The following is a 22427-nucleotide window of genomic DNA, read 5'->3' as shown; positions in this document are numbered from 1 at the left end:
TTGGAAGGGAAGGAGTGCAATTTGACTGCAAAATTGGCTGGAATCAATAGCGGACACCATGTTGCATTAGGAGAGCCCCTGAGGTGCCTAAGCAGTGGAGGTCCCCCACAAGTGACCCCATTCTGGAAAATAGACCCCTCAAGGAATTTATCTAGATGTTTGGTGAGTACCCTGAACCCCCAGGTGCTTCACAGAAGTTTATAATGTTGAGCTGGGAAAATAAAAAAAATACATTTTTACCACAAAATTGTTACTTCAACCACATAGCTTTTTTTTAACAAGAGTAAAAGGAAAAAAAGGAGCATATAATTTATTGTGCAATTTCTCCTGAGTATGCCGATACCTTATGTGTGGTGGAAATCAACTGTTTGGGTGCACAGCAGGGCTCGGAAGGGAAAAAGTGCCATTTGACTGACATTTGGCTGGAATAATTAGTGGACGCTATGTCGCATTTGGAAAGCCCCTAAAGTGCCTAAACAGTGGAGGTCCCCCACAAGTGACCCCATTCTGGAAACAAGACACCTCAAGGCTTTTATCTAGGTGTATATTGAGCATTTTGAATCCACGAATACTTCACAGAATTTGATAAGCTTAGGTTGCCATATTGAAACTTTTCATTTTTTTTCCACAAAAATGTTTCTTTAGCATCACATTCCTCACTTTTTAAAGAGGCAACAACAAAACGTGGACCCCACAGGTTGTTATCCAATTTCTTGTGAGCGCAAGAATACCCCATATGTGGCCAAAAACCTCTGTTTGGATTAATGGGAGGGCTTGGAATGGAGGGAGCACCATTTGAATTTTGGAAAAGTTGAAATAAATTGCGCGCACCATGTCACATTAGCAGGGCCTCTTGGGTACCTATACATTAGAAACCCCCCACAAGTGACTCCATTTTGGAAACTGGACCCCTCAAGGCTTTTATTCAGGAGTATAGTAAGAATTTTGAATCCACAGGTACTTCACAAAAATGTTGCTGTGCAACAAATTTCTCACTTTTAGGCTATGTGGCCATGATCCAGCGACACGGCGTCTAGTACCCAGTGTCAGCCTTCCTGCAGAGATGTGAGTGTTGTCCACGGGAGAACGCAGCTGCCCATGCCCACGATTTGGGTTCAGGCTGCTGTGGACTTGCTCTATTCTACCTGCAGAGAACACTCATCTCCGCAGCATAAATTGACATGCTGAGGCTCGAGAAGCTGCACCACAGGTCGGATTATGCTGCGAAGAAAAGAAGCCCAGTGGGCATGGTATTTCTAAAAATCCTTCCACTGTGCTTCTACTGCACAACGCAGCGTTATGGACGCAGGGAAAACACTCTGCGCCCATAACGCTGCAAACCCTGATTGTGGGCACATAGCCTAAAATGCTACAGTGGATGAATGGATGAATGGATAAATAATTAAAAAAAAAACAAACATAGGGTCCCCCCAAATTAGATCACCAGCCAAGGTGAAGCTGACAGCTGGGGTCTGGTATTCTCAGGGTGGGAAGAGCCATGGTTATTGGACTCTTCCCAGCCTAAAAATAGCAGGCCGCAACCGCCCCAGAAGTGGCGCATCCATTAGATGCGCCAATCCTGGCGCTTCGCCCCAACTCATCCCGTTGCCCTGATGCGGTGGCAAACGGGGTAATAAATGGGGTTGATACCAGATGTGTAATGTCACCTGGCATCAAACCCAGCAATTAGTTATGTCATGGTGTCTATTTGATACCAGACATAACTAATTGACAGTAATAAAAAAAAAATTGACAACAAAAAAAAAAATTTATTTGAAAAAACACTCCCCAAAAACATTCCCTCTTTGGCCAATTTATTGAAAAGAAAAAAAAAAATCGGGTCCCTGCTGTAATCCATTGTGAAAGTCCCGCGGCGATTCTGGACCTTCTAGAATATGGGGAACGTATCCCCCATTTTCTAGGAGTGCAGACCCTCCATTTGAGGAGAGTGGGTGCAAAGAATTTGCACCCACGCTCCCCGGGTTACAGCTGCAGACTGCCGAGCAGCAGCAGCAGCCAGCGTCTCTGAGTCAGACACAGGAAGCTGACAGCCTCGCTCTGCAGTGTGACCGGCGTCTGCTGTGAAGGAGGTGGGGGCCGCGGGGGATCAGAGCTGACAGGTACGGGGGACACCGGGGAACACCGGGGTGGGAATAGGGGGTGACCTGGCAGGGCCTGGGGAGCAGATTTCTGTCGAATGTGTCATAGCACATGCGACAGAAACCATAGGAAAGGGGGAAATGCGGCCGGCGCACTGCTGTGCGCGCCGGTATGTGCGGCGCCATGTTGGATTTTCGGGAGGAAGGGGGGGTGGGGGGACACTTTGGCGACATCGGGGGACCGGAGAGGACCGGGGGATGAGATTTATCTCCCATCTGACATGTTTGTTTATGCCAGATGGGAGATAAATGATTTTTTACCGGAGCGGTCATTTACTGTAACCTGATCATCGGTATACGGTGTATACCGGTCATCAGGTGAGCGGGGACCGGAAAAACCGGCCAGAATCATGATCTCCAGGGTCTCAGCTACCCCCGACAGCTGAGACCCCGGAAATTTTCTGACTCTGGGGGGCGCTAGACCCTTTTTTCCGACCGCAGTTAAAAAGCGGCGGATCGGAAGAAGTACCCTAATTTGTCGCCATTAAAAGGCGTATCGGCGGTCGTTAAGGGGTTAAAGGGAACCTGTCACCAGATTTGGCATCTATAAGCTGCGGCCACCACCAGTGGACTCTTATATACAGCATTCTAACACGCTGTATATAAGAGCCCAGGCTGCTGTGTAGAACGTAAAAATCACTTCATAATACTCACCTAAGGGGTGGTGCAGTGCAGACTGGTCGGATGGGTGTCTCCGTTCTCTGGTACAGGCACCTCCTCTTTCGGCCATCTTTGTCCTCGTTCTTCTGAAGCCTGGGTGGATGACTCGTCTTACGTCATCCACACAAGTCGACACTGAGGTCCTGAACAGAGAAGGTCAATGTATTGTAGTGCGTCTGCACGGGACCTCAATGCCGACTAGTCTGGATGACGTAAGACGTGTCATCCACCCAGGCTTCAGAAGGAGGATGACAAAGATGGCCGAAAGAGGAGGTGCCGGTACAGGAGAATGGAGACACCCATCCGACCAGTCTGCACTGCACGGCCCTTTAGGTGAGTATTATGAAATGATTTTTACGTTCTACACATCGGCCTGGGCTCTTATATATGGCATGTTAGAATGCTGTATATAAGAGCCTACTGGTGGTGGCCACAGCTTATAGGGCCCAAATCTGGTGACAGGTTCCCTTTAATCATCATTTACATCATGTAACACTGAATCCATAGCCTACAAACTTAAGTATGTGAAAAGTGCAATCAAGACGCTTAAATGCAGAATAGTGGAAAATATTGCTGATAGGTTAACACTTCAAATTCTACAATCTAGAAGAGCCTAATGAACCAAGAAGGAGAGGGAACGCTTATGTGCACGGAACATTTATGCAAAAAAGCTTTTTCAATTTTCCAATTAACCACCAGATTCTCAGCTGAACTTCATTATTATGCAATCTTTCATATCTTTAGTGATGTTATTAATTAGTATTGACACAAAAAGAATCTGGTACCATAAAAATATTTGACTCCGTAAATGAGTATTGTCAGATAGTGCTTGTAATTATAAGCTATTTTGCCATTTACTGCTTCTTAATATTTTAGTTGCTCTTGAGATATTATCACTTTTCTTTTCTCTTGTTTACAGCTCGTTGCCTTGGAGACCGACCACCACTACTAGACAGTAGAAAATGCGCAATGTTTACAAGCTCTGTCTATTGAGCTTGTAAAGACTGCTTTGAAGCTAAGATTGCTGGAGAGCACTGTTAGTTCCTAATCCTGGATACCCTCAGTGGAGTGCTTACATGTTAGAAAGCAGAGGTGCTCAGTCTCTTTGGCAATGAGCTGTAAGAAAAGTAAATGGGGACTGTCTCAAGACCGGCTGAAAATTTTAATAAGCAGTAAATTGATAACAGTATCCATCTCATGAAAATGGAAATAGCCCTTTAATGACCAGGTGACTATTTATTTATTTTTAAATGACATCATATTCTCATTAGCTGAACACCAAAATGATATAAAATAAATCAAAAGAGAGTTTTAAAAGCCTACCCTTAAATTAATTCCCTTAGAGAACTTGAATAGGGCTGATCGAATCCACCAAAATCCGGAACCAGCGGATCCCTCCCGGATTGAACAAAAAACCCTGATCCGCTCCGGATTCCGGTGGCAAAATCCGGAGATTAAAAACGTTTGTGGAGGGGACAGGGGGGTAGGCGCGCTCGCGGTGTACTCACCCGAGGTTGTGTCATGGCAGCAAACTTCTTCCGGGTCACGCTTTTCCCTTCCGGAGCTGACAATTCAATAGTCATTGTTTTGCCCGCCCACCGGTGTGAGTAAGGTTGCAGTTAGACACGCCCCCACCCTGAGTGTCAGCATGTCAGCTGACTGCAACCAATCACAGGCGGCAAGACGGCTGGTTGGCGGGGAAAGCAGTGAAAGTGTCTGCAGGTCAGTATGGTAAACATGCATATCTTTCAGAAACACATGCACGCTCCTGTCAGAAGTGTGTGCAGCTGTGCCGGTGATGCACTGTTAGACTTGTACAAATCTGACATGACATCAGCCGGCATGGCCTGCCGCGCTTTGAGCATGCATGTACACAGAAACACATGCTCGCTCCTGTCAGAAGTGTGCGCGGCTGTGTCGGTGATGCGTCTTTTTTTTTTTTTTATTATTTAAATAAATAATTAAAAAAAAAAAACAACGTGCGATTCCCCCCTAATTTTGATTCCCTAATTCCCCTGCCATGATAATGCCGACTGTGGACTGGTATTCGCAGCCCGCAACTGCCCGGTATTGCCGCATCTATTAGATGTGACAATTCCGGTGCAATACTGGCTCTTCCCGTTGGCCTGGAGCAGTGGCAATCGGGGTAATAAGGAGTTAATAGAAGCGCACAGCTGCTACTAAACCCTAGGTTAGTGTGATGGCACAGGTGATTATGAGATACCTGCATCACACTAACCTGTAAGTGAATTTATATAAACACAGACACAGAGAAAAATCCTTTTTTTGGAATAAAGTACAAAACACACATCCTCCTTCACCTCTTTATTAATCCCAAACACCCTGCAGGTCCAATGTAATCCACACGAGGTCCCACGCCGTTTCAGCTCTGCTACATAGCCAGCGGCCATAGAGCACGACCGCCGGCTGTGCAGACAATGACAGCCACGATGACTGCACGGCAAGCAGACGCTATCACAGGCTGGGGGCGCGTCTGCCTACAACCAATCACAGACGATAGGATGACCGGTGGGTGGGGAAAACACGGTATAATAATATTAATAAAGTATTTTTATATAGCTCCAACATATTCCGCAGCACTTTACAATCAGGTGGGGAGTTGTATAGACAAAAACAAAAACAAAATAGTACATAATTCAACAGCTACATTAGGAATGAGGGCCCTGCTCGAAAGCTAACAGTCTATGGGGAAGAAGGGGGACACAAAAGGTGAAGCACACTTGTAGATCTAGCCGGCCATCGTTATGCTAGTTTATTGGTTACATATAAAGTTGAATGATCTGGTCATCACACAGTAACCTTTTGGGTGCCCTTACATTCTATTGGTTGTATGTAGGATGTAAGGACAGAAATAGGAGAGAGAAGGTTACGAGTAGCATTTAGAAGGTGGGACAGAGGAGAGTTAGGTTGGTAAGTTATTATGATAAGCTTGTCTGAAGAGATGTGTTTTTAATGTACGCTTAAAAACTTGGGACTGGATATTAAAGCTGTGTGTATACGATGCACAGTACAGGAAGTGAATGCGTGACCCGACAGCAGTGTGCCGCCATGACACCAAGTCTTGGTAAGTATGAAACGCTGTTTTATTTCTGGTTTTCTTTATTTTTCAATTCTTTTCCCCAGTGCCGGTCCTAGATCTTGCACCTGGAATTTTGTATCCGGATTCGGCACCCAAAATCTTTGAAACCGCGCGGATCCGGATTTTTACAATTCGGATCCTCTCAGCCCTTAACTTGAACATGAGATCACTCGATCGCCTATGTAATACACTTTGATATTGCAGTGCATTGTGACATTGATAATCTCCATTAAAGTCCAGTTACATGTTGGGCCTAAATGGAGTTCTACAATGGCAGACACAGGGACCTTCATTAGGCTCATGGCTGCTATGGCAATCTATCGGTACCCCACAATCGCATAGTACAGGGGGCAAATACCACATTAAAGCCTTTTAAATGCCGCTATTGTGCTTTACTGCAGTGCTATTTTAAAGGTTAAACTGTTGTGATTGAATTTACCTATGAATAGATCAGTTACTGTTGGATGCTGCTACGTAACACAGTCAGTACTTGTCCTATATGGAGCCAAGATGTGTAAGCAGTATTCCCATTTCATATATTATGCCATATCCACAGAATATTCCATAAACATATCCATTCCAACCTCTGGGACCCACACCTCAGTCTTTATAACTGGGCCACCTTTCATGCCCTGCCAACTCTCCATCCTAGGAAGCAAAAATTATATACCATAAATTTCTGAGATAAGAAAACCCTAAATATTGCTTTAAACTGTGTCTGATGAAGAGTTTTAAGTAGTTTTGAAAACTTGCTACTTGTCTACATCCATTCAATAAATGGTTTCAAGTAGTATACGGTCACTTACTTAGTATTTAAAAGGTGCTGAATATAATTTAATGGAGAAAAGTAATATTTGTAGGGACAACCCATTTAACATTTTGCATTGAAATCAATGGGTTACGTATGTACTGTAGATCAAGAGGTATTCTTTGTAATCAATATCTATTCTGGTCAAGAGATGTAACAAGGGAACTTAAATTTCCTAACAAGATGCATGGACAATGGGGTTCGAAACAAGACGAGCCATTTACCTTATATTAAACAAAACAATAAAAAAAAAAAATCAAGCATGGAAACAAATTCCAAATCATGAGAAAAGAGACTGTGCTAATCAGATATGACAGTACTGAATCTTGTCCTGTGATGGCAACCTTTACAGATTAGAGCCAACTGAATACATGACGTAAAATTACTGCTCAATATCATAATCTTATTTTCATTTCCAGGATGGAAGAGCAAAGAATCTGTTCCCAGATTAGTTGCCGATTACCTATCAAATAAGTTTGATTTGGATGGACTAGTGAGCTACACTTTGCCATTTGACCACATTAATGAGGGATTTCAACTTTTGCAATCTGGAAAAAGGTAACAGTATTTAATTCTATAAATTTGTTCTAATTCCCAATGTTCATATTTTCTGAAACATACAGTATTTATAGTCAGGCCTACACCAATACTTCAGAGCTCAATTCCTAAAAATGTATTGACCAAATAATACATTGGAAAAAAATAGAACTAAAGAACTAAATAATAAATCAATTTTATGCATATGTTTAGAACACCAAATTTGTATGCCCAATTAAAAATAATCACTATAAACATCATATTAATCACCTTATTAATAAATGTGTAGTGTATGGTTGAGTTACTGTATCTTTTAATTGTATGGCTGAGCTGATCTATTCTATGTGTCCCTTGTGGAATAAAACCAATACACCTCAATATTAAATGTATCTATGCATTGAATACATAAGATATATTTCATAAGCGCCCTGTGGTAAAGACATTTGTATTATTCTCCTGGACCATCTCATTGGTTGTTATATAATTGTAGCATATCTCAACCAGATTAGTAAGTGGGCTGGTGCATGATATTTAGAGTGCGTATTTTTAATTAGGCAAAGGGTTTTCATGTGTTATTAATAAATGTTTAATTGAGTTGACATTTTATTATTATTTCATTGAAAACGTTTTGAAGAATTATGAACTCTGAAGTGTCATTATCTAATTTTGTATCATTGTCCAAAATGTTTTTAAAGCAGTTGTGCACTACTTTTACATTGATGGCTTATCCTTAGGGGCACTTTGCACACTACGTCATCGCAAGCCGATACTTGCGATGCCGAGCGCGATAGTCCCCGTCCCCGTCGCAGCTGCGATATCACGGTGATAGCTGGCGTAGCGAACATTATCGCTACGCCAGCTTCACATGCACTCACCTGCCCTGCGACGTCGCTCTGGCCAGCGACCCGCCTCATTAAGGGGACGGGTCGCCGGCCAGAGCGACATCACACGGCAGGCAGCCAATAGAAGCGGAGGGGTGGAGATGAGCGGGACGTAAACATCCCGCCTACCCCCTTCCTTTCGCATAGCTGGCGTGAGCCAAAGGACGCAGGTTGGAGATGTTCCTCGCTCCTGCGGCTTCACACACAGCGATGTGTGATGCCACTGGAACGAGGAACAACATCGCAACGTCGGTCATTTCCAAATTATGGAAATGACCGACGCTACACCGATGATACGATTACGACGATTTTGCGCTCGTTAATCATACCAAAAAGGCTTTACACACTACGATATCGCCTGCGACGCCGGATGTGCGTCACTTTCAATTTGACCCCACCGACATCGCACTGGCGATGTTGTAGTGTGCAAAGTGCCCCTTAGAATAGGTAATCAATGTCTGATCGGCTGGGATCTGACAGACCCCACCCCCGCCGATTAGCTGTACTCTATCCCGGTGGTGGTAGCAGGCTGCCAGAATGCTCAGTTCCTGTCATGCTTGACAGACAGTCCTGTAGTTTCCGGCTGCATAAAGTCACAGTGTTTGCCTGCTTACTGACTTTCCCTTCATCCCTACTTGAGGTTTATCCAACAGCTGAAAAGGTGAGTAAATCCGTAGGGTCCTAAAGAGAAATTTAGAACCCTGCAGATTCCCTCACCTTTTCAACTGCTAATCTTCAGCACTTCTCTTTGTGTCTTTATATACCCTCATTCCCCCTTACTTTTTGCTGGTGATAGGTCTAATACCCTTAACAAGTCTTCAGTACTAGTAGTTGGCTTGCATTCATCTGGAGACACTTTGTTATTGTTGTATTTCCGCTCCCTGAGTCATCTGGAGATAAGTTATTTGTTTACTTTCCCCTCTGTGTTTTACCTGTGTGTTATTTAGCGCTTAGTAGGGTTGACTAAGCGCTCATCTCATCCGTTCCCCACCCAGAGCCTGTTTCAGGGTCAGATATTGCTCGGTGCATAGGTTCGGAACCTATCTGTTGAGGGAAGCCAGGGGCCAGCGACAGATTTGGTCAGAGATCATCATCTCCTTCTTCCCTAGACACAGGTTATCCCTTCCCTTTCACTTGGTACTTCAACATTCCTAGCATGATAGTCACAGAGCTGCCCCATCAACTGATAGCGATAGTGGCCAGGTACTGCACATCTGACTCTTATTCAAATCAATATGGGGCATATGTGCATTACCTGGCTGCAGCCACAATCAGAAGACAGGGTAGCTCCAGAAATGAGCATTTCTGGCTGCCTGCTGCCTTCACTGGCACCAAAGACAGCTGATAGATGGGGTTGAGGGGTGTTGGATCCTGACTGATTAGACATTGATGACCTACCCTACAAAGTAGGTAAGGATGGTTGACCTCGGGGAGCTCAACATCCAACACCGTGGAGACACCATCACATGTTTCTCAACGCTGGCAAGAAACTAGCCAGGTCTTTCACCGGGAAGGAACAACCACGGGAAGGGCTGTCTCCAGTCCAGGAAACCGCCTATACCAAAACATGGTATCCATCCACAGACAGCTGTTTCGGGGTATTTGCCCCTCATCAGTGTGGAGTAGGAAACTGGCTAGTGGGAGCCATGCCTAGTAGAAGACTACATAGGTAAGGATGGTTGACCTCGGGGAGATCAACATCCAACACTGCGGAGACACCATCATGTCTGCCAGCAATAAGAAACATGTGATGGTGTCTGGGCGTCATTCTTGTTTTGCATATTTTCCCAGGGGGCATTGTTCTAGTGTCACTGCGTTGAGAAACACGTCATGGTGTCTCCGTGGTGTTGGATGTTGATCTCCCCGAGGTCAATCATCCTCACCTATGTAGTCTTCTACTAGGCATGGCTCCCACTATCCAGTTTCCTACTCCACACTGATGAAGGGCAAATACCCCGAAACAGCTGTCTGTGGATGGACACCATGTTTTGGTATAGGCGGTTTCCTTGACTGGGGACTGCCCTTCCCGTGGTTGTTCTTTCCCAGTGAAAGACCTGGCTAGTTTCCTGCCAGCGTTGAGAAACATGTGATGGTGTCTCCGCGGCATTCTTGTTTTGCATACCTACCCTCAAAGTGGCCATCAATGTTAAAGTAATGGCAAACCTCTAACTCGTGTCTTTGTTTAAGCGTAAACTTATGCTTGCAGTCAGTGTGTTACCACTAATAGTTACCCAATTTTTAACTATTTAGAATAAACCAAATTGTAAGTATTTTTCTCATCACTTGCTCCTTTCTAAACTGGCAAAACAGACACGGACTTGTGCATTATCGTTTTTAGTAGCATTATGCATACTAACCAACTTTAGAGTTGTCAGGTAATTAGTACCTAAACTTTTAGCGGCTTCATAAAACTAAGTAATATGTTTTTCCAACATTTTTAATTAGTAACCTCTTCATACCATGGCTATTTTTCATGTTTGCTCTTTAGTTTTTTCCTCCCCTTTTTCCAAGAGCCATAACTTTTTATTTTTCTGTCAGTATAGCTGTATGAGGGTTTGTTTTTTTTGGGACAAATTGTACTTTTGAATGATCTGTGGCGCCCCTGACCTGGTCAGGCACCACTGAGTACTGCACCCATGCTGGGAGCAGTACAATACAGGTAATCCAGAAGGCTGACAGAGGTGTGATTACACAGGTGCATAGTAATCAGGTCTCCCACATCTACGTTTGATAGGGACCCCTGGGGAATACAGGAGGGGGCGTGGCCTCCATGTCCACTCAAGGGGTGTGGTAGAGAGTCTGGTTGCTAAGTTGCGTAGGCAGGCACAGTGGGGAGGGAGTAGTGAGCCAGTTAGTGAGTGCAGCTCAGGGAGAGCAGATGCAGGAAGCAGACCCTGGAGCCTGGCACAATCTGACAGCGTACGTGCAGTGGCTAACGACGGGGGAGATCGGTCACCTGGTAGTGCCACCCGAAATCCACCCAAGGCTAGAAAGAGCAGAGGGGTGGCTGAGTACGGGGACTGCCAGGGAGGTACCAGGCCCGCACGGGTTACAGGTCCCAGTGCAGAGATTCATTCAGTTTTCCCTGCCAAACCTGCCGGAGGGGGCATTTCAGACCCTCACCATAACACCAGAGTCCGCAGCCACGTAGCAAAGAGAGGGCCCATAGCTCACAGGAGGCAAGCAGCCGGAGTGACCTGGTCCAGGCTACAAGCAAACGGGCCGAAACAAGGGGAGAATAGGCAGCAGCAACTTCCCTGGGTGACCCCAGCAAGACTACAAGTCGGGGTCACTCCAAAAACACAAGGGCTAAGAAGGCCAGTCAGTAGTCACCCTCAAAAGTCAGCCTGACGGAGTGCCTGGTTTCTCCTGGTTCATCCCAGCTACGCCCTTCTACTCACCCTGCCATCAATTGTGAGTAAAAACCCTGAAAGACTGTCTGGACTGTGCCTGAGTCATTCTGCTACTTGTGGTTCCACACACACTCCAACCGGACCCTGGGGCCTGCCTCACTCTCGGTAGGCCACGACACCCAGCTGCACACAACACCAGCCCCAGGTGTCCCCTAACCTGCAGCGGCGGTCCCCTGACTGCAATACCGAGAGTGGCGTCACAAAAATTCAAAGAAGATAACTTACCTGTTACCAGACCATCCCACGTGGAGTCCCTGAAGGTAATGCTACACGACACCTGTGGGGCTTCACATCTGGCATCACAAACAGGAGAAGGACTAGACCTGTTAAGACAGGTGACCATGTGCCTGGGCGGTCCGCTTAAAAAGTTGAAGCGCCGCCATGTTGCCACCACAGAAAGCGCGCCAAGAAACAACAACAGCCCGCGCTAGAAGAACTAGCTGCCCATGAAGAGATGTGGCTATCCAGAGAACCCCTGCAGCGTACTGACCTCGGGTGTGATGGAAGGAGCTCTGACCTTACCCGGAGGAGAAGTACAAGGCTGGTGGAAAAAGAAGGAAAAAGCAAAAGTCTGCTATTAAAAGGAAAAACTGCAAGACGTGAAAGGCTGTGCAGAGGTGACGCTGAGAGCAGAGCAACGGACCTCCGGGAGATGGCTACAGCGGTGTGGGCTTATGAGAAGCGGACCACACGACGAACGCCACACCGGACGGCGACGACTCAGACCCCGATGATGCTGCCGATGGGCGAGTTCTTGTTGCCCCTGCCCGCTCGAGTGCACCGACCCTACCAGCGCTGCCATATCTACAGCCCGCTGCGATGCCCGCGGCACGCCACGCCCGCTGAGATCCCTTCTGCGACCCCGGAGGCGACGCCCGTGCGGATCCCTGCTGAGAGGCCCGCGGTTCCCGCAGAGATGCCCTGCCCGGCCTGCCGAGACGCCGCTGTCGCGGTGATGCCCTGCCCGGCCCGCTGAGACAAGGCCACAGCAGTGACGCCCAGCCCGGCCCGCCAAGTCCAGGCCGCAGCCACGTCAGGCTCGGCTGCCAAGACAAGGACGCAGCACCGATGCTCTGCTCGGCCCGCCAAGACCAGGCCGCAGCCACGCCAGGCTCGGCCCGCCAAGACCAGGCCATAAGGCCATCTACCCCGGCCTGCAAGGCCAGAGCAGACACCGCTCCCCAGCCCAAGGAACCGGTTCCCCTGTCATTGCTGGAGGGAGAAGACCCTGAATACTTAAAGTTTAAGGTGGATCTGGAGGCACGGTTCCCAAAGGAAATGGTGGACCGCTATCTGCTCCCCAGGCGCTTATCCAGAGCGACCCCAGTAATGTCCTCGGCAAAGAGCCCACCACCCTGGCCTGCTGATGAAAACCTGTCCCCAGCCCTGCTGTCTGAGGAGTGTTCAGAAGAACTAAGGGAGAGGGGAGGCCTGAAGACTGAAGCAGCAATCCCAGAACAGCCGGAGGAGGACACAGGCACCTGTGAAGCTGAAGGGGGCCTGGAGCCGGAAATGTTGCCATACTCCCGCTGGGATGAGGAGAACCCGATACCCTCTGAAGATGAACCTCTGGCCATCACCATACCGCGTGTGTACGTAACCTGGGAGCCTGCAATCACCAAGAACCCCACAACCAGAGCAGAGCGCTGCGCCCGCACGAAACAGGCCGCCACACAGCAGTTCCCAGATAGCTATAGAGACAAGATTACAGCCAGAGATCTTAAAGACAAACCGTTCCTAAGAAAAAGCCGCCAACAAGAAAGAGGACCCCTTTGCCGCGGTGTTGTAGAGGAATTTAGTATGAAATCTGGATATGGCTTTATCGTTGCACCTGGTGTCAGAGAAGGCATCTTTGTAAGTAGGAGAGATGTAAGAGCACATTTGCCCAGAGGACATCCTGGAAGAAATCTACATATGGGAGACCTGGTAGAGTTCACTAAACATCAAAGAGAACGTGGCTGGTTTGCACTGGATTTTACACCATGTCCTAGAAACCTTGATTGTGGTCCAGTTGCCTCAACTCAATCTCTAAAGCCCATAAGTACAACAAAAGAAACAATAGAACAAGACAGCGAAAGAGAAAAAGAAACAGAAACAGAAGATGAAGATAGAAATACAGAACAAGAGAAAGAAACAGACAACACAGACGACGACAGAGATGTGGAAAATGTCAGGTGCCGTAGCCCTACAGGCAAAAGCCCTGTTAGGAAGGAGGAGTAAAGAAAAGGAAAGTGAAGTACAGAAAGTTCCAGTTTTGCAACGTTTCAAGTTCAAGTAATGTGCCCACATGAACTTATGTGAGAACCGTTTTTCAGCACACTTAGCACCAGTTTTTGTGCACTTTTTCAAGGACCATTAGGCTATGAACTGGCTATAGCCACAAACTTTCGCAGTGTATGATAGTTACCTTGAATGGTACCACCACCAGAGCACGCCCGTTTATGGAGCCTGGCTCGCCTGTGACCAGGGAGCACACCTGTTTATGGGGCCTGGCTCTCCACCACAAAGAGGGCACCCTGTCTGCATTGACTGTGGGAGCCGCCTCTACATCCTGCCAGAAGAGGCCGAAGGTGCGGCTCTACAAGACACGGTATACCCTGCTAACCACCAGACCAAGAAAGCCGCCTCTACATCCTGCTAGAAGTAGCCGAAGGCGCGGCTCGACAGGAGAGGAAGATTGGAGGAAAGGTCTGGGGAAACGGATGGTCCAAACCTGGTTACCAAAAGGACCGGTGACCTGCCTCCTGAGAGGGTTTTGGGTGGGTAACGGACTTGTGGGTGGAGGGTGGTGATGTATGGTACCGGGTATGTTTTATAATGTTTTAAATGCTTTTACCGTTTTATGCATTTTAAAATGTTGTCTTGCAGCCTGAGGAGGTGCTGGTGATAACTAAGGGGGAATGTGGCGCCCCTGACCTGGTCAGGCACCACTGAGTACTGCACCCATGCTGGGGGCAGTACAATACAGGTAATCCAGAAGGCTGACAGAGGTGTGATTACACAGGCGCATAGTAATCAGGTCTCACACATCTACCTTTGATAGAGACCCCTGGGGAATACAGGAGGGGGCGTGGCCTCCATGTCCACTCAAGGGGTGTGGTAGAGAGTCTGGTTGCTAAGTTGCGTAGGCAGGCACAGTGGGGAGGGAGTAGTGAGCCAGTTAGTGAGTGCAGCTCAGGGGGAGCAGACGCAGGAAGCAGACCCTGGAGCCTGGCACAATCTGACAGCGTACGTGCAGTGGCTACCAATGGGGGAGATCGGTCACCTGGTAGTGCCACCCGAAATCCACCCAAGGCTAGAAAGAGCAGAGGGGTGGCTGAGTATGGGGACTGCCAGGGAGGTACCAGGCCCGCACGGGTTACAGGTCCCAGTGCAGAGATTCATTCAGTTTTCCCTGCCAAACCTGCCGGAGGGGGAATTTCAGACCCTCACCATAACACCAGAGTCCACAGCCACGTAGCAAAGAGAGGGCCCATAGCTCACAGGAGGCAAGCAGCCGGAGTGACCTGGTCCAGGCTACAAGCAAACGGGCCGAAACGAGGGGAAAATAGGCAGCAGCAACTTCCCTGGGTGACCCCAGCAGGACTACAAGTCGGGGTCACTCCAAAACACAAGGGCTAGGAAGGCGAGTCGGTAGTCACCCTCAAAAGTCAGCCTGACGGAGTGCCTGGTTTCTCCTGGTTCATCCCAGCTATGAAAATTCAAAGAAGATAACTTACCTGTGACCAGACCATCCCACGTGGAGTCCCTGAAGGTAATACTACACGACACCTGTGGGGCTTCACAGATCCCTTCCATATTATCATATAGTATACTGGAAAACTGGACACAAACTACCAAGTGCGGTGAAAGTGCAATTCCACAATATTTTTTTTTAGTTTTTTATCTATCATGTTCACAATATGGTAAAATTGACCTAGCATTATCAATCTCCAGGTCAGCACGAGTGCAAAGAAACTAAACATCTATAGTTTTTTTTTCATTTAAGTGGTGAAAAAATTCAGAAGTTTTATTTTTTTTAAAAATTCGCTTTTTGAGACATTTTCTGAGAAATGTATCAGTTTTATTTTTGGGGATCTGGGGCTATGTGATGGCATATTTTTTGCACTCTGAGCTGGTGTTTTTACTGATACCATTTTTGGGTAAATATAATGTTTTGATTGCCTCCTATTGTATTTTATTGCAATGTTGCGGGTGCCAAAAATACGTAAATCTGGTGTTTTTTATTTTTTTTTTTGTTACGTTGTTTACTAATCACAGTAATTTATTTTATATTTTGATCGATCAGACATTTCTAAACTCAGTGATACCAAATATGTGTATTACTCATTTTTTTAAATTATTGTATTTTTAATGGGGCTAAAGGGGGGTGATTTGAACTTTTGTGTTTTTATTTTTTTTCACTTTTTATTGTTTTTACTAGTCTCCTTATTGGACTTAAAAGCTGTGTACTCATCTGATCGCTTGTGTTATACAGGGCAGTGCATTAACCCTGCTCTGTATAGCACAAATCACGATCTCCTATGAGTGCCAACTGGCGTTCACAGGATAATCGTAATGACAGTCACAGGGATCATTAGCTGATCTTGGCTGTCATGACAAGCAATCAGCGTCCCGTGATGACATCAGAGACATGTCGATGTGAGCGGGCAATGACTCTACTTCCTGCTGATGCAGAATTTATCTGGTTAACAGCCATGGGCGGATCTCTGATCCAGCTGCACTTTTAGAGGCACATGACAGATTATTAAATCAGGCATCATGTGCAGGGAAAGATGTGAGCTCGGCATGCATACCCACATTAAAGCCGGGACATGACATATGATTTAAATATATGCCATTAGTCGTGAAGGGGTTAAGAAATGTGCCTTTGTATGATGCTCAGATTACATACAAAAATGTAATTGAGCTCTTCATTCTAAAAGGTAGTTAACATATTATATACAGTTATGTGCAAAATAAAAAGCTCTCAACTGTCACCTGCGAACAGATATTCCAGCCCAAGCTGACTGGACTACATTCCACAGTTCTTTGGCATTCTTAGGTTTTGTATCAAAAAACAGCATTTTTTATGTCAATCCATAAATTCTCCATCGGATTGAGGTCTGAGGATCGGGCTGGCCACTTCATAACATCAATCTTGTTGGTCTGGAACCAGGATGTTGCTTCTTGCTGGTTTTTTTTTTTTTGGTCAATGTCCTGGTGAAACATCCATTTCAAGTGCATCTTGTCTTCCGCATAAAGCAACATGACCTCTTTCAGTATTTTGGTATATTCATACTGCTCCATGGTGCCTGGTATGCTGCTAAATGGGCCCAATTTTTGAGTATGAGAGATATCTCCAAACTATTATGCTTGCACCTCCATTTTCCCAGTGTACTGGAGCCTAAATTAAATGTTTATGGGTCGTCTCTAATGATGAGGGAGCACTACCATGCTTGGGTGCTCAAAATGAGCAGGTCAGAAGCCCAGATGAGCTCTACTCAAGTACCGAGCATAATGGAAGTCAATAGGAAACTTGAGCATTTTTCTGGCAGATTCTCCCATAGAATATTTCACTGCTCCTCTTTACACCAGACAATGTGTTTTTTTACAAACTGTAACTTTTTCACCAATATTACTTTACAAGGGTTTTTTGCAAATAGTTCGGCTTCACATAGGCATCTTTTGATGGTTGCAGTACTCACATTTAACTGAAGATCTTCATTTATCTCCCTGAAGCTGATTATTGAATGCTTCCTTCCCATTGTTGTAATTCTATGATTTATGCGGATGGTAGTATTTTCCTTCCATGTGTTTTGTTTTTTTTGTGCTATTTTAAAATATTAAAAATCTTTCACAATGACTATGGGATAGGGGGGAACTAGGGCTCTTAAGCTGACCCTTAAGCTGGGGGCCCTATGCTATCCCTACCCTCAGGGATACTCCTAATGGTGGAGAGGCCTTAGTATCCTTCCTGGCTCTGCTCCTCACCATTCTTGATCTGATTCCCCCTCCCCTCAAGGAGGAACGGAACAGAAGTGTGTTGAAAAACACATATAAAGACAGACAAGGGTAAACCAAAACTCAGTTACACAGCACACACACACACACACACACACACACAGGTAACGACAATAAGAGATTCGGGAGAAAAACAAGAGCAGGAAGTAAGTACAAAACAACAAAGGTGAACTACACAACCACTCCAAGCAATAGGCACAACTTAAGCACAGCTTTCACCGGAGAGACTGGTACACCACACCTCACAGACCCATTTAGATTAAACTATAGCTTTCAGTGGTAGAAGGATTCAATCAGCATAAATATGATGGGATCAGATGTGATAGGTCTCCTCTCAACATGTGATTAAAGGAGCAAGCAGACTAGCAAAGGTTAACTTTTGATGCCCGAGTTTGCCTGTGTTGATCCAAGACACTAGAGAAATCATTGAGAGAAGTGTCAGAATCTGCAATCTGAACAGTCAGCAAAGTTTGTGCAAAACTCCATGTGACCACAGCCAATTATATCTGCACTATTTATACTTTTCCCCTCTCCAATCAACTTTTTGATCAAACGTTTTTTTTCCCTTCAAACGACCCATTTTACTTACTGAGCAAGGGCTAAAACCAGTAGGTACACATTCTGTTGCCCACCATCATTAAATAAGAGCCATAATTGACATCTATTTCTTCACAGAATAAATAACCTCCCTAATTGAGCACCACACTGCTAATAATTAGAAGAAACTTTAATTAAAATAGTCAATTAAATCCAATTAGTAGCATTCATGTCATGACTGTTAAGTCTGTTGGTTGCCCATTACTCACCTACACCTAGTAAGAGAACACATTAGTGATGTTAAGCTACTTTCACACTTGCGTTGAACGGCATCCGTTGCAATGCGTTGTGTGACGGATTGAACGGATGCGTTGCATATAGCGGCACAACGGATGCAACGGATCGTATAAAATAACTTTACACATCTGGGCATGCGCAGTTGTGTAAAGACGGTTGCATTAACGGAATCCGTAAAATGACGGATTCTAACGGAATCCGCCACCATAGGCGTCCATTACAAAAACAACGGACGCCGATGGAATCCTGCAGGTTGCGTTTTTTTTACACTCCGCCAAGCGCAGAAAAACGCTACATGCAGCGTTCCATCTGCCAGGTGGATGCAACGCAGCGTCAGCTGACGCATGCAACACAAGGCCATCCATTGCTATCCGTAGCTAATAGAAGTCTATGAGGAATAAAACGGTTTCCTGCAACGATTACCGTTATTCCTCAAGGCGGCGGATAGCAACGGAAGCCATTCAATGCAAGTGTGAAAGTACCCTTAGACTGCTAAGGTTTTTTGAACATAACTGTATGACTCCTCATAGATACATATATAGGCATACACACAAATTATATAAACTTATTAAGCAGCACTCTACAATAATTGAAAGCCTGAATTCCACTGTTGCTACACATGTATATGAGGTACGTTTTTTACAGTTTTGATCAAAATTGATTAAGCCACTCACTGGTAAGAAGGTGAACTCATCTCAGAACTCTAAAGGGGGCTTTACACGATAGCGATATCGGTACCGATATCGCTAGCGTGCGTACCCGTCCCCATCGTTTGTGCGACACGGGCATATCGCTGCCCGTCGCGCACAAAATCGCGCACACCCGTCACACGGCTTACCTGCCCTGCGACGTCGCTCTTGCCGACGATCCGCCTCCTTTCTAAGGGGCTGGTCGTGCGGCGTCACAGCGACGTCACACGGCTGGCGTCCAATAGAAGCGGGGGGCGGAGATGAGCGGGACAAAACATCCCGCCCACCTCCTTCCTTCCGCATAGCCGGTGAAGGCAGGCAAGGAGATGTTCCTCACTCCTGCGGTGTCACACACAGCGATGTGTGCTGCTGCAGGAACGAGGAACAACATCGCTAACGAGAGGTAAACGATTTTTTGTTTTAGGACGACCTCTCCACGGCAAACAATTTTAGCCGCTTTTGTGATTGTTTTAGGTCGCACATAAGTGTCACACGCTGCAATATCGTTAATGACGCCGGATGTGCGTCACTAACGACGTGACCCCGACGATAAAACATTAACGATAACGTAGCGTGTAAAGCACCCTTCAGGGCGGCATCACATGCTACGATATATCGGGAGATATGTCGTCGGGGGTCACAGTTTCCGTGACGCACATCCGACATCGTTAGAGATATCGTAGCGTGTGACAGCTACGAACGACTGTGAACGAGCAAAAATACTCACCTTATCGTTGCTCGTTGACACGTCGTTCATTTTCATAAAGTCGTTCCTCCTTCTGCGCGCCGGTTGTTCGTCGTTCCCGAGGCAGAACACATCGCTCCATGTGACACCCCGGGAACGACGAACACAGCTTACCTGCATCCCGCCGGCAATGCGGAAGGAAGGATGTGGGCGGGATGTTACGTCCCGCTCATCTCCGCCCCTCTGCTTCTATTGGGCGGCCGCTGTGTGACGTCCCTGTAACGCCGAACGTCCCTCCCCCTTCAGGAAGAGGATGTTCGCTGCCCACAGCGACGTCGTTCGGGAAGTAAGTACGTGTGACAGGGGATTAGCAACTTTGCGCGCTATGGGCAACAAATTGCCCATGACGCACAAACGATGGGGCCGGGTGCGATCGCTCATTCAATCACACGATAAATCGGTGCGTGTAACGTCGCCCTAAGCCTTAATTTACTACTAAGTGGGGGTTCACATTGCATTTCAGCTTTTTATATGTAATGGCTCCATCAGTGCAAACTTCTGAATCTCAAGACTTAAGATGTAAGCCCCAATAGAGCCACAGACATTAGGGTACCTTCACACTTAGCGATGCAGCAGCGATCCGACCAGCGATCTGACCTGGTCAGGATCGCTGCTGCATCGCTACATGGTCGCTGGTGAGCTGTCAAACAGGCAGATCTCACCAGCGACCACTGAACAGCCCCCAGCCAGCAGCGACGTGCAAGCGACGCTGCGCTTGCACGGAGCCGCCGACTGGAAGCTGCGGAGACTGGTAACTAAGGTAAACATCGGGTATGGTTACCCGATGTTTACATTAGTTACCAGCGCTGTGTGCAGAGAGCAGGGAGCCGCGCACACTGAGCGCTGGCTCCTTGCTCTCCTAGCTGCTGTACACATCGGGTTAATTAACCCGATGTGTAATGCAGCTACATGTGCAGAGAGCAGGGAGCCGCGCACACTGCTTAGCGCTGGCTCCTTGCTCTCCTAGCTGCTGTACACATCGGGTTAATTAACCCGATGTGTACAGCAGCTACATGTGCAGAGACCCGGAGCCGGCAGCACAGGCAGCGTGAGAGCTGCGGAGGCTGGTAACTAAGGTAAATATCGGGTAACCACCTTGGTTACCCGATGTTTATCTTGGTTACAAGCTTACCTCAGCTGTCAGATGCCGGCTCCTGCTCCCTGCTCGCTTCATTTGTCGCTCTCTCGCTGTCACACACAGCGATCTGTGTGTCACAGCGGGAGAGCGGCTTTGAAGAAAACGAACCAGGGCTGTGTGTAACGAGCAGCGATCTCGCAGCAGGGGCCAGATCGCTGCTCATTGTCACACACAGCGAGATCGCTAATGAGGTCACTGCTGCGTCACAAAAAGCGTGACTCAGCAGCGATCTCGGCAGCGAGCTCGCTGTGTGTGAAGCACCCCTTAGGCTAAAACCCAATGTGAACCTCAAATGGTTGATTATCAGGAACTAGTGTTAATTTGAATGCTTGTTCTCGATAATTATCCAAACGAGCTTTCAATTGAACACTTGTTTCCTAATGATATACCTGTCTAAACAGGTTGGCAATCACCCAACAAACAAGCATAATATTTGTTTGTTGGGTGAAATAATGTTTAAGCTTTCTTATAAATCAATGTTGTTGGCAGCTCATGGTTCTGTATAAACAAGATATATGCTTGCCGAGAACAATGGTGTTCTATCTTGTTAACAATCATATTGTGTACCTGTAAATTGGTTTGGCCTGCCTACACAGGCTGTTGGGTATTTTCCTCTTTAATTATGACCATGCCTATAATATTGCCACTGGTCATGTATTGCAGTAATAACCGTCCTTTGTATTTACACAAGCACCACTTTGTTTATCATTGTCTCCAGTGATGATCATGCCAATAATACTGTCACTGGGCACACATTACATTAATAATTGTTCATTGGTCTGATATCTACCTTACCAGCATATAGTTGGTTGTTTGTTTATAATATACTGGTAGTTATGCATTTTCTTTTATCACGCATTCTGGTTACGACAATAAGACTATACATGTCTGCAATGTTATTGCTATATATGTAATTTTCCCCATTCAGATGTACTTCACCTACTTTAAGTTTAATATGGTTTTAATCATTGTTATACTTTTTACACTTTGACTTTGAATGTTTTTGGATACAATAAAGTGCTATTTATTATATTGGTGTGCACAATTACTTTTTGTAGAGTGTCTTGCTCTCTTCCTTGTTGTCTAATTAATACAAAGGACCGGCACTCCAAATCTTCCGCGTTTCGGCTAATAGTGAGCCTTTTTCACATCTATAGATTAAATGAATGCACACACATATATATACACACAATGAGTTCAACCACAATTACAAATGGATTTAGACATATAAAGAACCAATAGTTGAACAACAGGCTGTTGTTCAACTATTGGTTCTTTATATGTCTAAATCCATTTGTAATTGTGGTTGAACCATCATCTCAGTGAATCTGCTTGTTTCAGTTTGAATTCTAATGAGAAACATATATGGAAATTTGATTAATAAATTAACTAATTAATTTAGTATGCAGATGAGATAGGTGGGTCAGTCACAAAGGAAGTAATCCACTCATTGTGTGTAT

The 22427-nt window shown here is 46.1% G+C and overlaps 1 protein-coding gene across 1 annotated transcript in view; it reads left to right on the top strand.

Moving 5' to 3' along the window:
• The window catches only part of LOC142291966 (alcohol dehydrogenase 1-like), a 151288-nt gene that overhangs the window by 107276 nt on the left and 21585 nt on the right, over positions 1–22427 (top strand). Inside the window, exon 8 of the mRNA XM_075336954.1 lies at positions 7147–7285. Coding sequence (XP_075193069.1) covers positions 7147–7285 — 139 coding nt within the window. The remainder of the gene's footprint in view (positions 1–7146; positions 7286–22427) is intronic.

The sequence above is a fragment of the Anomaloglossus baeobatrachus genome, chromosome 1 (genome assembly GCF_048569485.1).
Source record: "Anomaloglossus baeobatrachus isolate aAnoBae1 chromosome 1, aAnoBae1.hap1, whole genome shotgun sequence".
Classification (NCBI taxonomy): Eukaryota; Metazoa; Chordata; class Amphibia; order Anura; family Aromobatidae; genus Anomaloglossus; species Anomaloglossus baeobatrachus.
Note: the sequence above shows the minus strand (reverse complement) of the source record. Positions and strands in the feature narration are given on the sequence as shown.